Here is a 15,363-nt window from a genome sequence, read left to right as displayed (position 1 = left end):
TATATATATATATATATATATATATATATATATATATATTCATAGGATAAAAAAATATCAAAAGAGAAAATCCACTTGATCAAGTGATGTGATCAAGCATCTTTGTTGTATATGTTTTGTTTACAAACCAGTGAAAGAAGGTAAGTGTAACCACCATTATCGCACTCACTACATATCCAAATCATGGCCACTCAAATACACCAAAAATTTCTCTAGGTTACGTGGAATTAAAACCTAAATATTTGCACACCATTTTGTCTAGTGAAGTTATTGATAGATGTGAATGTGCAAGATGCGAGTCTTTGATTGTTGGGGTGGATATGACTTATTGCCCTTCATTGTTCTGGTTTTGGTGAATTATCATTTTAGCTCGTGCACTACACGTGTTAATTTTAATATTTAATTTTATGATTATAATCGACTATCATAAAAAAAAATATAAAACTATTCATCTTGTATAATTAAAATTAAAATTAATAGTAATTGATATATAAATTGTAAAGACAAACATTTATGTCATAAAAAATATAAATTATACTTAAAATTATATTACCTATATATTTAAATCAGACAATAGATATTTATATCAAAAGGATGAAACTTTGCACACCAAAATATGAATCATATGATTTGTCTTTGTAAGAGTCATTTACAATGATAGATATTTACAATGTTATGGAATATATAGTATACAAGTGAAATTTCATTTTAGTCTCTAAAATTAACCACATCAATTAATTTAATATTTTACATTTGAAAAGCAAAAAAATAAAAAATAAAAAAGAAGTGAATGTGAGGGTGGAATTGTTTAATTACACTGCCTGGGTTGCTTATCAATAAAATAAATTTTTTAGAGTGTCATATATATGTAACTTTGGGTTACTTAAAATTGGAGGGAGTTGTTTATATAAATAATTATTTTTTATGAATTGCTTAGCATATATACATGTTAACTATAGAAGAGATAATGACATTTGTGAGTTAGATAACTTGTTAATAATAAAAACTTCTATTGGAGGGAAAGTTAATTGTGTTGCTTAAAATCAAGATGACATAAAATGGGTTGTTTATATAAAGAACATGTAGATGTTATCCCCTTGGCACACAAAAAAAATAATTAACTCACTCTCATTAAGAAAATTAGTTAACATCATTTAAAGTTAATAGTCTCAATAAATAAGTTAATTCATTTCCTAAAGTATCATTTACATTAATTGCATATGTAAGACAAAAAAAGAAAAAGTTATTGGAACTAAAGTTCTAATTAAATAAAAATTATTTTAGAGATACTATCATTAAATATGAGAAAATGAGATTTTTTTTATATTTTAGTCTAATATATATTAATTTTTTGTTGCTTATATTTCAATATGAAGGAACTATAAGAAAACATATACTTTCAATGGTTTATATATTGACATTTTTCTAAAGAGGTAATGATATTTAAAAAAAATCAAATATTATAGTTTATTGATATAATTTATTTACAAAAGAAAATTAAAAATAATCAACTTAACTTCATAATTATTGAAGATATACCAACAAGGTTAAACTCAATTGGTAGATAGTTAGATTTCTTCGTCATGCTAACAAAAGATCAATAAAATATCCACGTATTCAATCATTCAATGTCAATATCTCCACTATGGAGACTCTTTATTATTTGTTGATATTGTTAAATGTAATAAAGGATTGAATGAAATAAATAATTTATAATAATTTAAATTTAAGTTTATATGATCACGATCAATCAAATATTCAAAAAATATAATATTATAATTAATATGATGTGACATGATTGATAGATAACTTTATTTCTTAAACATGTGATCATGAGTTTAATTTTTGACTTATGGATATGAATTAAAAGATGTCAACTCTTTAAATGAGTACCTCATTAAGATATTAGTCATTGGCTTCGGAGGAGAGATATCCTAGTTCACATAAAAAATACATTATTATATATTTTTAAGGAGTTAACAATTGTACTTTAATATTAAATAATTATTTTTTTTAATAAAAATTGTGTTTTTATGAAAAAATAAATGTATTTAATACTTTTTATATGTTTCTTCACTTTTTTATTTACATTTTGATCGAATAATATGTTAAAACATCATTAAATTATTTAAGCATTTTTAAGATAGTGATTGTGTTATTTGAATTTTTTTAATAATTTAAAATATATGTTTGGATAGTAATATAAAAAAATACATTGATGAGAAAATTATCCTCCGTTTGGAGAATAAATTTTCGTTTTTCTATTATATCAGTCGAATACTAGTTATGTATGGGAAAGGTGGGCTATCAGAAATTTGGTCAATGGATGAGGGATGGGGGATTAATTTGGTGTGGTTGTGCTGAGGAACTACCACAACTCAATGCTAGTTAACTGTATATATTGATGAATATTTCTAATTTTCTAATGCTATTAAATAATAAGATTTTATGAGAACGAATATTAAGTTGTTTATTTGATTCTCAAACAGATTTGTTTATTTGATTTTTGTTTTTTAATTATTATGTTTGTTTGATATTTTAGAGGAACATGAAAATATAACATGTGTTTAAAGACACATTTATGTTGGCATAGAAAAATAAATTGATATTTTTAAAGCCGCATTTAGGACATCCTTCATTTTTTTAAAAAAAATTGTTTTCTAAAATATTTTCATACTACTCAACAATCAGTTTCTCATTCAAAATCGATTAAAGTGGGAATATTATTTCTAAAGAAACGTTTTAAAAGCTAAAGCTAAAAATTAGAAATAAGTAAAAGATATTAGTCTTGTTTAGTTAAACTTTTTTTAAAAAATGTGATTTTAAAAAGTTTTTTAATGATTGTTTAAGAAACGCAGAAAATGAATTTAATCATCATGTAAAATATTTTTACACATTTGTTCAATTACACTTCGTCATACTTTTAAAATAATTATAATAAAAATTAATAAACTTATATATAAAGAGTTATAATTGAATTACAATACAAATTTTTTTACACATATTTCTTTTCTTCATTTTTTAATTAAGTTGAAACAATATTACATTGATTAATACATATGTTCGGTATTTGATAGTGAAAATTCTAAATAAAAAAAAAATTAGGCAAACATATAAAATAATACTTATTTATTAAGAAATGTTTTTTAAAATAAGCATAAACAAACATGTTATTTAATTTTCTGATCATCTCTAGGTATTTTCATCTTATTTGGCGTCTCCCTTCATTTTATATTATGTTTTGAGCCTTATACCACCAGCCACTCTACACATATCCTTATTTAAAGTAGTTCATTTGGTAAAAAGGAAAAAATATATACGAAATAAAGTAGATAAAAATAAAAGGTTAATGTAAATAGGTAAAAAAAATCTATTTGATTTAAGAAAACAAAAAGAAAAGGATAAATATGTGAATGAAAAAAAGTAAAAAATGTAATAAAAATAACTAGTAGGTTCCATAAAAGGTCCACGTCATATATTTGGATGACTAACTTTACTGTCAAAGATCTTCTATTTGGCAAATTATCTGACAAATTACCAGCTTTGGTGGGATTCCACAACACGAATGGGAAAGGAGAAAGTAACTGAATTTTCATACTCCAGACAGTATTTTAATGTTACAAATTAACTTAACTTATAATATTGTATATAATAATTTTTCTTTTTATTTTTCATTTTATGCATATATTTAAAAAATATAGTTTGGAATAAAAATCTTTTTAAAAGTGACATCTAATTACAAAATTCGTAATTAGTTCAAGGTGTAAAAATCTTCACTTTTTTTTTTTAAAAAAAAACCTTCACTTTCATAATATATGAAATTAAACCAAAAAAAGCTACTATGTTTTTCTCTAAATACTTCATAAAGGTCCATAAGAAAAATTCAAGCCGTGTATATTTAAATACATATTGCAGAATGCAGAACAAGCTGATTAAGGATATTATATAATGGCTTGACATTTTTTTATTTATTCGAACAATTAACAAGAAAATGAGACAAAAAATATTGAACATTTCTTTTCCAAGAAACGAAATATAAATATTTGTTTCCAAGTACTTGCAACATTCAATTGGTTGGAATAAAACTGAACCAAGTTTCCTTTTTGATATATATGAGAATGGCACTCTTAAAGAAAAAATGAGAATGATTACGATGTTAGGCTCATAAGACCAATACTCTAACCAAACGGTGCTGATTGACTTAAAATTTTGAACTAATGAATCTCAAACAAAATTTTATTGGTGTTTTTTTAGTTCTTATTTCAATGGAGAAGTTGTTTTAGAATAATTTATTTTTAAATTTAGTAAAATAAGATTTACATATTATATTTATAATGTAATTTAAAATAATAATATTATTTCACTAAAATTTAAAAGATAAATACACAACTATACACGTATTTCAGGGACAATTTCACCATAATAGGATTTCCCCCCTCACCTGGGACAAATATTGCGGACATTAATCTAATTAAAATGACTTGTTCTCATCATTGAATATTCATTGCTCGTCTAATGCTTTTTCCTCTTCACACACGTGCCGACTCTCATTCTTTATTTGTCTTATGACCCTTTTTGTGGTTCAATGTTCTATTACCTTTGTTAGCAAAAAAAAGCATTTTATTAACTTTTTCTTAAGTTATTTTTTTATCGATAAATTTTAATTATTAGTATTATTAATTTTTGTTACCCGGAGATTAAATTCACTCAACTTATCTTATATTTCTTTTTTTAGCTACTGATTCTTGCTCCAACAACCTTTATGCAAGATATAGGGAGAGAAAAATATTTTTCTTTCAATAACACATTACTTTATGCAAAATATGGATAATCACCCCTCTAAATCATAGTTCCCAAACTAATTTAAAAGACACATAGTGGAATCAGGAATCCATGCCTTCATACTTTAAACAAAGTTTGGAAGAGCTAAAAGTGCACAAAGAAAGTGTTTGATCAGTTGAATGGAATCACACTTCAGAATTGCATTTGGAAAGAATGCCACAGGACCTACTCTATTATCTACTAGATAGGATGGAGTGGCACAGAATAGAATAACTTTTACCTGTATTTTATTTAAGTTAGTGTGCGATCACTTTTACCTTTACCACTTTTTTCGTTAAGTGATTAAGGAAGAGTAGTGTAATTGGTGTAAGGTGTTGTGAGTATTGCCTATAATTTTAGTACTCAGGTTAAGGCATGGGAAGGTCTAATAGTTAGATTACATTGTAATAGCATTTATTATATTAAAAATTATTTTTTTAAATAAATATTTTCAAATACTATAAATCAAACCTTTTTTAAATTATTTTTTACTGATTAAAGTTAGTGAAAAAAATATTCGTTTAATTAGAATGTTCAATTTTTTTTAAATAAGCTTAAATATGTTTTTAGTTTTTAATAAAAAACTTTTAGTTTTAATTTTTGTAAAAAAAATCTGATTTTTATCTTAAAAAAATTTGAAATCATTAATTTTGGTAAGAGTGAGCAAAGGACGAATTGAGTTGAGTTAACTTATTCTTAAGTTATGATCGGAGTAATTTCTTAGATCCTAACCTGTCCTTAAACTTGATAGATTTTGATGATCCATGGGTTAAATTAGGATCGAGTATATTTTATGAGAAAATTAAGTTGACTTAAAATATAAGTAAATAAATTTTCACTTTATTGAAGTAATTGGGATTTTAAAAAATAATTTGTATCTGATCGTTATATAAGATAACATATAAATATTAAATGATAGTTACTCGTAACTCTTAACAAGAAAATTAATAATTTTGGCATTAGTTCTGAAAATATAAACAAAAGAAGTTAGCAGGTTAAATTTTTTCAGTAAAACATAACAAATGAAATGTCCCGCAAAAATATGATAATGGTTAGTAAAGTTAAGGATGAGTAAATTGGACAAGTTAGGTGTTGAATTATGTTTGATCCTAATTTGTCCTTAAATTTTGATTGAGTCAATTTCTTAAACCCTATCTCATTCTTATACTTAAATGAACCTAGTGATTTACATGTTAAATTAGGATGAGTCATCAAGTTCTGTTGGATCTTGCACACCCTTAGTTTTTGGTCTTTATTGTCATATGATACTCGTTGAGTGCATGTGTTTAACATAGGCTCAAGTGACCATTTAAGAGACATTCACTAGTGTTTGTAGCATCATGTCAATAGGTGACTCCTCTTAAACTTTTTCGAATCCCTAAAATGAATGCTAGATATTTAACCTAAACTGAATGCTGGAAAATAAAAATGAACGTGTATTGAAAAAAGAGTTTATTTTTTTATTATAAAAAAAATTGCGTAAGAACTATATGATAGAAATTAAATTAAGTGTTCATAACATTTAAACAAGTATTTAAAATACTATATAATTCATAATGTAAATTGGAAAAAAAAAACTAATTAATATTAAATTAAATCGAATAAAAAAGAGTTAAAAACAAAAATTTTATAAGTTGTTCTGATTTCTATATATGTTTAAGTTGTTTTAATGATTCTAATGAATGAAAGCGTAGAATTATAATTTAAACTAAATTCAATTTCATTTTAAAATTTGCAATTACGGATATATCATCATGGATGGGGTTGCGTTAAATTTGAATAATTTTTTTTAATACGTAACTGATAACAATAGTAACAATAATGTTATTGGTGTCCACAATAATAAAGAATAATACTAATAAATAACAATAACACTAATTATAAGTCGGATTGTTTAAACTTTAACAAAATAATTTTAAAATAAATGTTTTTTTTTATATAAATGATTTTTTAAGAAAGATAAGATTTATTTATTAAAATAAATAAAAAATATTTTTAGTAGAAACAATTTAGACAAACACATTAAAAAATAAAAAATAATTTATTTTATTAATAAATATTTATTTCAATAAATAAATTCAAACAATTTGACTTATTGGTTATTGACTAGTGATAACAAGGATATGGTGATGGGGTGTTTTACTTTTTTTTTTTTGGGTTTTAAATAATAGTGGTAGTTGTAGTATTTTTTTTGTTTTCAAATTATATGTTAATAGTGATGAGGGGTACTGATGTAAACAAATGGAATCATACTTGTGTTTTAAAATATTGAATTTTAAAACTAATCCACCAAATCTGAACCAAAGGATTGGAAAGGAAATAAACTATAATTACCACCAGCAACTTTCTTTTTACTAATCTTGTATTTATCCTTGCTCAATGTTATTTGAACACAAGACAGTGTTCAAGCCCAAAGTGCTAGAACTGACATTGAAGCAGAGCCAAGAGTCAATGCAATAAAAGACACCTTTTTCAAGTACAAATTAGAGTTCATAAGCTTGTTATGAAAGAAATCAACTGCTATAAGGTCAACAAGAGCCATGTAAATTAGTATGCCCGATGAAACTGAACCTAGTAACCCTTCCATTATCAAAGCTTTAGGGTTAGTATCATCATAACCAGTCATTGAGAATAACACCATCCCCAGAATTATCCCCATTGGTGTTGTCACAGAGAACATGAAGCACATGTACGCTGTAGTTCCAAAGCTAAATCCAGCCTGCAATTGTGAAAAGATAATTACCCATTAACATCTTTTGTAATGTCCCTATGCTACTTATATCATAAACAAATGTATATCTGCAAAATCAATAGTTCATAAATACAGGCATTTTGCATTTTAAGTCAATAGATTAATTTGACTGAGGCAAGTCTTCTGAAAGAGAAATGTCAGTAACACTCTTTTTAATTGTTTCGGGTCAAAATTTATTAAAAATTATAGAATGGTGAGGATTAAATACTGAAACATGCATTAATAGTAATACATTTCCCAAATTTAGCCATGACATCCTTAAACTTATGAATCAATATGCAATTCTAACTATATTAGAACACAATCTAATAAGATTTTCTATGCAATAAAATAGTTTCATTAAGTGTGTTTCTGAATTAGTTTACATTTTTTATTTACCAAACAATGCATCTTACAAACATAGATTATATATTACGCACATATATTGGATTTTGAAGGAGAAAAGGCGAAGTTAAACCAACCTGAGCAATGCAGCCACCAAGACCCAAGCCTTCGAAAATCTGATGAAAGGACAAAGCAACAACGAGTGGCCTAATGGTGCAAACGTTCTGAGACATCCCCATAGTCACTCCTATGATAACAGAGTGAAAAATTATACCAATCTCCAACACTTGGGACACCAGTCTCTGCTTCAACCTCATCAACTCTTCAACCCTCTGCACTTCAGCACCACCACCAACAAGCTCAATGCTCCATGTGCTGCCGCCGCCGCCACCCTCCTTCTCCTGCGTCTCCACCGGCGTGTAGTGTGCATGCTCCATGTGCGAGCTAGCAACAGTGTCTACCAGCAGGGCCATTAGCACCCCAATAAGGGTCACCTATCAATGGAGAGTAACAGAAATTCAACTAAGAGAATTATCTTAAAAATCATATAAAAACTAATCTCCGATTAGTTGATTCACAATACATGTCTATTAAACTTAGCATATTAAACATTAATTTCATCAAGCTTAATTTTATTAACTTTAGAAAAATGTATATATATATAAAAACTATTAGGAATACATTTTTTTCCATGTATAAACTACTTGCAATTAAAACATTTGACTCCTGAATTGTTCTTCAACTATTCCTACAGTCAATAACTATTTGGACCACCCAGCTATATGACTAATTTTCAATCTTAGGTATAGTCACAATTTAATCTTCTCTTATGCAAAAATTGAACTTAAGTTTTGTATAAAGTCCATATATATTATCAACTGAGTTACTTATTAAATAGTACTACATTCTTAAGACGTTTTTTAATATACTTTATTAATTTGAAAATAACACCCTCTAAATAAGGAACAAGACTCACGTGTTTAATAAAACTCTCATGAATTTCATGCAATATTAAGAAAGAAGGCATCTAAAAATGGTTTGAGAGAGTGAATTGCTAATATATATCTCAAAGTTGAGATAGATGTGTAAAAATTACCAGGCCAGCAAAGGGAAAGTCCTTCCAGGGATGCTGGGATGCCACCTGGCAATCGGAGAGTGCAGCAAAGGCGTCTGGCAACACGTGGACCAATGAGGTTGCAAGAATTACGCCGGCAGCAAAGCATTTGATTAACAAGATGGCTATGTTGTAGAGGGACTTTCCCTGAAAGTATCGTGCCAGTGTGACAGGCGCACATACGCCTGTCACGCTGGTCACAAAAATCATAAAGATGGAAATCACTTTTAAGTGTGCCGCCGTCGTGCCGTTTCGGCATGCGGCAGCTTGAGCCAAGTCCGTCATGCACTCCGTCATATTGGGAACGAAGAGTAGATGGAATTGAGAGTGTTGCGTTGAACGGTAGAGAATCTTAAAGAGAGATGATCAATAATGCGCACTATAGTTTGAGTTTGGGTTTTGTATCTTTTCTCTAGTGAAGAGGTCCCATGCATCCACTTGTCCATGCAATTTTTTTTCTATAGGTGGTATGGTGCGTCTGAAATCCATCAACTTTCGTGGAAGTGCATGCCTTTCATAAACTGTTCACTATTCAATCTTTCGTCACGCATTTAATTTTAATTTAAAGGCTACACGTAATTAAAGAGGGAGATGGCGAAAGTTATAAGTTGCAAGTGGCTAGTGCTGTCGTGATGTTTCTTAATTGGAAAATTATATTTTTTTACCCCCCCATTCTTTTGTCAGTGCGTGTATCTTGAAAGGGAAAAGAGAGATTGAAAGAAGAAAACATATAATAGTGCGATAAAGAATACAAAAAAAGATACAAGATCGATAGATAAGTATTGAATAATGTACAAAATCAAAATTGTTTTGAAGTCTGACGTTTTGAGAAAGAGATATCAATCATTTAAGATTGGTGATCTTGAATTAGTGGATGTTTTCAAATTCTTGAATGTTGTGTTGTTGAATTAAAGCTTGTATCCTATGCTGCTTTCTTTGCTTTTAATATTTGTTCCATTTACAAAAATGATGGAATGATAGTAAGGGTAGATTTGATTAAAAAAATGTTTAAAATTTTTTTAGTTTTTATAATTTAGTGTTTTTTTTTTGTTTTTCACCCTTATAAAATTATTTAAGCCAAGAAAGAATAAAACAGTAACGAAGGTTTTTCAGGAATTGATCAATTCCCAATTCATGTAAGTAAAATAGGAACCACAAAGAAAGAATATAGATTTAGTTTGTTGAAGAAAATCATTATTTTAAAAATCAAATTGGACATGCCAGTACAATTAGGCCGATCTGGACCTTATTATGTGTCCAGTCTAATAAAAAAAGTGTGATCAAGTTGAGATTGAGTTTCATTTCGTCCATGAATTTTGAGTTGGGATTAATTCAATTTTTTTCTTTTTGTTTCTTGTTAATGTATCCACCTTCAAAGAAAATCTTGTTTGAGATGTAGTTGGATACTAAATGTGTACATCTCATTAGCAAGGATTCTTATTTTTCGTACTTAATTCTATTATTACACTCATCATTTTGGGAATAAAAATAATAGACATATATTTTACCAGTTAAAATGATGAATATAGTATTGAAGAAAAATGAGTCAATCATTAACTTTTGTCAGAATTCATAAAATATAAAGAGTATTCAAGTCGTGTATTTGAAACATGATAGTAAGTATTCAAGTCGGGCTTCAACGATTACATTGATGTTGTAAAAAAATTGACATTTCTCCAAACTGATATATTAGTTTGTCAAATTTTTTTTATCATATTTTTGTTTATATGAATCACGTAGATTTGATCTTGGATTAACAGAAATATCACGTAGATTTGATCTTGGATTAACAGAAATATTTAGTGAAACGAATTAATTGTATTTTTTACAAATTAAAAAATAAAATTTTATTTTTCCATTTTTTAGGACTTCAAATATCAATACTTTACAAATTAAAGGATGAAATTGGATATTTATTCAATTTAATTCCAACCATTGAGTTATTGGGTTACTAATTGATATGCTTGCACTACGTGTGCAGTGAAGGAACTTGGGCCTTAGGTGTTGACCCAAAACCCCAACAATAATGATTCTATTTAACTTAAGTAAAAAATATTAATAATATATTTTTAACTATCTTATTGTTATCAATGAATAATTTTTGTCAACAAGTTTGACTGATTAATGATCATTTTTAGTGAAATCTGTTAATATCATTCTTTCTATTAGTAGAACTTAAGTGGAAGACCTTTTTTTATGGTATCCAAATTTAATTTTACTTAAACTAATAATGACTTAATGATAATAATATATTTTTTATTATAATATTATGTCAAAGTTCGTTTTTAATTTTTAATTTTTATCATATAGCATTTCTCAAAGTATTATATTTTAGTAATTGCATTACAACTCGGGGAGAATTACTCTCATATGATGCATGACGACTTTTTAATTATTTATCAAAATGGATTAAAAATTAAAACTAATTATTATTGTAAATTTTGTAATTATAATATACTTTTCATTTTTTACTTATATTTTATAATATTAACTAAAAATTGAAATAAAGATTAACAAAATAGATAGGAAAAAAAACAAAATTTGGGTGATTTTATTTATACTTATTTTTAAAAAGTATTTTTTTAATAGAATAAACATTTCTCTGTTTATTTGTTTTATAATCTAAAATAGATATTTTGTGTGGGTTTGTTTGATATTAAATTGAAAGGAAAATATTGAGCGTTGGCTTAACTAACGCTAAACACCTGACATAATCGAATATACCAAGGTAACACTTCTTGATACAAGACAAACAAAAAACATAAAATACCATTCAACGTTTTCTGTATACAAAAATCACTCATCTTAATATTTTTATATTGACCAACCCATTATAATAATTAGTTTTAGTTTTTAACTCATTTTGATAGAAAAATACAATGCATGATGGCATTAAGTTAGCATAAACAACAATGGGCCAACTAATTAAAGAGAATACATTTTGTCACGACAAAAAGGAAAAATAATTAAATTTATCCTTAAAAAGGTAATATCCTTATAAATTAATTTCTCAAAGATAAAAAATTTAAATTTAATCATTAGAAATATACAACAAAATTAATTTTACTGACAATTTAATAATAAATTGATCCTTAAATTTTATAATTTAATGTCAAAGTAAAAATAAAAAAATATAATTTATTATCAAATCGATCATTAAACATTATACTTTAATGATAACATGATCTTACAAGTCAAATAACAAGACTAATTTATTACATTTTTACACATATTAAATTTATATTTTTTATCTTTCAGAAATCAATTTCTCATCAAGTCATCTTTATCCTTTCTAAGATAAATTTTACTATTTATCCTGCCAAAAACAAAAAAAAAAAAATAAGACCACCACTTCAATTCAACTGTGAGATAATCACTTAGAAATAACAACAAAGATCACATAATTCTGAACATTCTTAGAGCGAAAAGAATCCTCACACTTTAACAAAAAAATAATAATTAAGAAGTACAAGATCTTAGTCATTGTCACTCGAGCCATCATAATCAGATTCAGAGTCATATTCATAGGCATCTTCACTGGAGCCACCACAATCAGATTCAGAGTCATCTCCACTCGAGCCACCATAATCAGATTCACTCTCACTGTGATAATCTCAAAATTCAGTGCACCTCGTCTTTTCATATCCATGCTCATACCCATGTTCATAACCGTCATAGCCAGCCTCATAGCCCTTCACATAGCCACTTTTAGATCCATGTCCATAGTTTTGTTTTTTTTTCTTCCTTATGCTCTCTTTTGTTCCCCTCATGGTTCTACCCTTATTGTGATCCTCATGGCATGGCCCTCCCACGTGCTTGTAATCATCCCACCATGCATTGTTTCAGAGTTTATGACTGAGTTAACACAAAGGACAGTAAAAAAAAGTGGGAAATTAACAGATTTTAACCAAAAAATTAAAATAAAAGAAAGGAAGAAAGCAATTGTGGGAAACCAGAATCCATAAATGAAAACCAAACTCGAAAAGGGTAAAAAGAGAAGGTGTGGCTTACTGGCGCAGATGGTGGCAGTGTTGGAGCCTCTGATTAGCGTGATATTCTTTATCGGAGACAATTCTGCTTGAGAGTAGAGTAGGATAAAAGGTCAAGTTTTATTTTTTTTTTCTTTTGACCATATTTAGTGCTGTTACAATATTTCATATCCAATACTATATTATTAGTTAAACTGAAATAATTTCACGTTAGTTAGAGTTAAGTTACACACTTTGTGATAGACTTTAATTGCTCATCTCTTCTATTTACTTCCTTTGTTTCATGTAATACTTACACCTTCATGTTTCATTTCTACTGTATAGCTGGCCCCTTGCCCCTTTATGCTTTATATTTTGTATTGTTTCATCCGTGTTATTGTATGATCTCTTGTCTCGCTCTTTTTCTTTATCGCAGCCTCTTTTATATTTTTTTTTCTTTACCAACACCTATTTGTTTTGCATTTTTTTCTTTTACATATTTCATCCTATCTCCTTTTAGAAACTCCATTTACAAAACTAGAAATCGTTCAACAAGATCATCCATAACTGGTTGAGGATGGTGACCCAAAAGTTGTCCTTGATTACTTGAGTTGATTTGCCACGAGAAGATAATGAAGTTTCGGCATCTGTTCTTCAAGCTTAAGTCCAACGGTTGTTTGTAGGAGAGCAAAACAAAAATGGCGATGTGCCCAAATAATTTGAGTCAATGTTCACTAAAACTCAACAGTATACAAGAGTTCTTACCCTATACATATTTGGCAAGTGAATGTGCAACTATGATTCTATCCCCTGACTTCGCTTATATGTAAGTCCATTCACATAAATCACTTATATATTATAAAAATTTGTATTTTTAACAATAATTGATAAAATTAACACAGTATGTAAATAGAGAAAATAATATATAGGATATAAGTACAATATCAAATGAAAGTTTTAACTTGTAAAAAAAAATATTTATTTATTCTTATTTTTTCTCCTACCAGTGCTCATGTAAAAGTTTATCCAAACTTGTATGTTAAATTGTAACGATGAATTCTTGGCTAATGACCGACCAAACTAGTGCTTAGTAACAGCTTTAACAAATACATTCACTTTCATGGAACTTGTAATGATTGCTGGTAAACTAGGTCCGTAAACATTTAGCTTACATAGAATCGGACAAATATTGCTCTTGATAATGCTTTTTGATATATCATCTGAGCTTATACAGTGAACATTAAGCAGTTGAAACTTGAACTTAACATTGTTTAGATTCTGCGTGTCTGTAAATATGTATACACCATAAGCAGGTGGAAACATTGAAAGTTGATTTTGTATAGAAATTGTAAAACTTTTCCTGAAAATTATGATTGCTTCTAGAAGGGGTGGCTTATTTGTCATGATCTCCTCTTAAATATGATTATATGAGATTAGTGTATGATAAGCATTTCATCTAAGGTGATTGCAGCAAAACTTGAATTGTAGAAAGACATGTTAGATGCATTACGGGCTTTATTCCCCAAAAAGCTGTCCTACAAACTACCACAGTTGGATCATTTCACTGAAAAAATTCTCAGAAATAGAAACTAAAGAAAAATTGGCAGATTTGTTTGAGTATAGTGGTATGTTTCTCAAACCCTCTTGTCTGGGTCTTACATTTGCACTTGCTGTTTCTGCTATTTAAAAATCACAAACATAACAATCAGGCCAATCTAATTACTATCCTACCCTCAAACATGAAAGAATTTGTTGTAAGCTTCCATATTCTGTCTTGAACTTTGTTTGATATCAATCAGTTTCAAAATGCTATGCAAGTTCAATGATTTAAGCATTAAACATAAACATAACCAAGCTTAATATTTAAAAGAAACAAACATGTACACCAAAATAAACACTAGTCCGATTCAAAGTGGTTAACATAGGCCTACCATAGTTATTTTTTAAATGGTTTATAACTCCATATGCATATAGCTTACATAACTAGCAAACCACTCGACTAAAACTCAAAAAACAGCATTAGTAATTAGTTAACATGCATAACTTCTCCATCTAAGGTGTGACACAAAACAAAGATCTTCCCTACTATATTCCACAACCACAGTACACCTGCAAAGAGCATAAAAGAAAGATCATAACCAAACAAGAAATGACTATAACAAATGTTAACCCTGAGCTTGATTAGAAAATGCAAGGCTAAATAGAAGGCCAGAGTAAATTTTAATGACAAAAGATGGCACATTTTGTCCAAAGTAGAAAAGAAAATAAGACCACCAGTTCAACTGTGAGATAATCACATAGAAATAACAACAAAAAATCACTTAACTCTGGATATTATTGAACTCAAGAGAATTCCCACCTTAACTTAAATGTAGTGGAAGATT

The 15,363-nt window shown here is 27.7% G+C and overlaps 1 protein-coding gene across 1 annotated transcript; it reads right to left on the bottom strand.

The window, feature by feature from the left end:
- Positions 1–7,141: 7,141 nt before the first annotated feature.
- On the bottom strand, positions 7,142–9,441 carry LOC114395288 (zinc transporter 6, chloroplastic-like). Its single transcript, XM_028357028.1, has 3 exons — positions 8,994–9,441; positions 8,035–8,391; positions 7,142–7,540 (listed from the first exon to the last, which is right to left on the bottom strand). The coding sequence occupies exons 1-3, from the start codon at positions 9,306–9,308 to the stop codon at positions 7,226–7,228; spliced, it is 987 nt and encodes a 328-aa protein (XP_028212829.1). The 5' UTR covers positions 9,309–9,441; the 3' UTR covers positions 7,142–7,225.
- Between the last annotated feature and the right edge of the window lie 5,922 nt (positions 9,442–15,363).

Source organism: Glycine soja, chromosome 18, assembly GCF_004193775.1.
Source record: "Glycine soja cultivar W05 chromosome 18, ASM419377v2, whole genome shotgun sequence".
Classification (NCBI taxonomy): domain Eukaryota; kingdom Viridiplantae; phylum Streptophyta; class Magnoliopsida; order Fabales; family Fabaceae; genus Glycine; species Glycine soja.
The sequence above is the reverse complement of the archived record's forward strand: the minus strand, read 5'-3'. Positions and strand labels throughout refer to the sequence as shown.

What these genes read in the sequence shown, in the direction of transcription:
- LOC114395288 (XM_028357028.1), bottom strand. Translation starts at nt 9,308, where the DNA reads ATGACGGAGTGCATGACGGACTTGGCTCAAGCTGCCGCATGCCGAAAC. An exon ending in ACTTTCCCTTTGCTGGCCTG is followed by an intron (nt 8,392 to 8,993) that starts GTAATTTTTACA and finishes CTCCATTGATAG; the next exon opens with GTGACCCTTATTGGGGTGCT. An exon ending in TTGGTGGCTGCATTGCTCAG is followed by an intron (nt 7,541 to 8,034) that starts GTTGGTTTAACT and finishes TCACAATTGCAG; the next exon opens with GCTGGATTTAGCTTTGGAAC.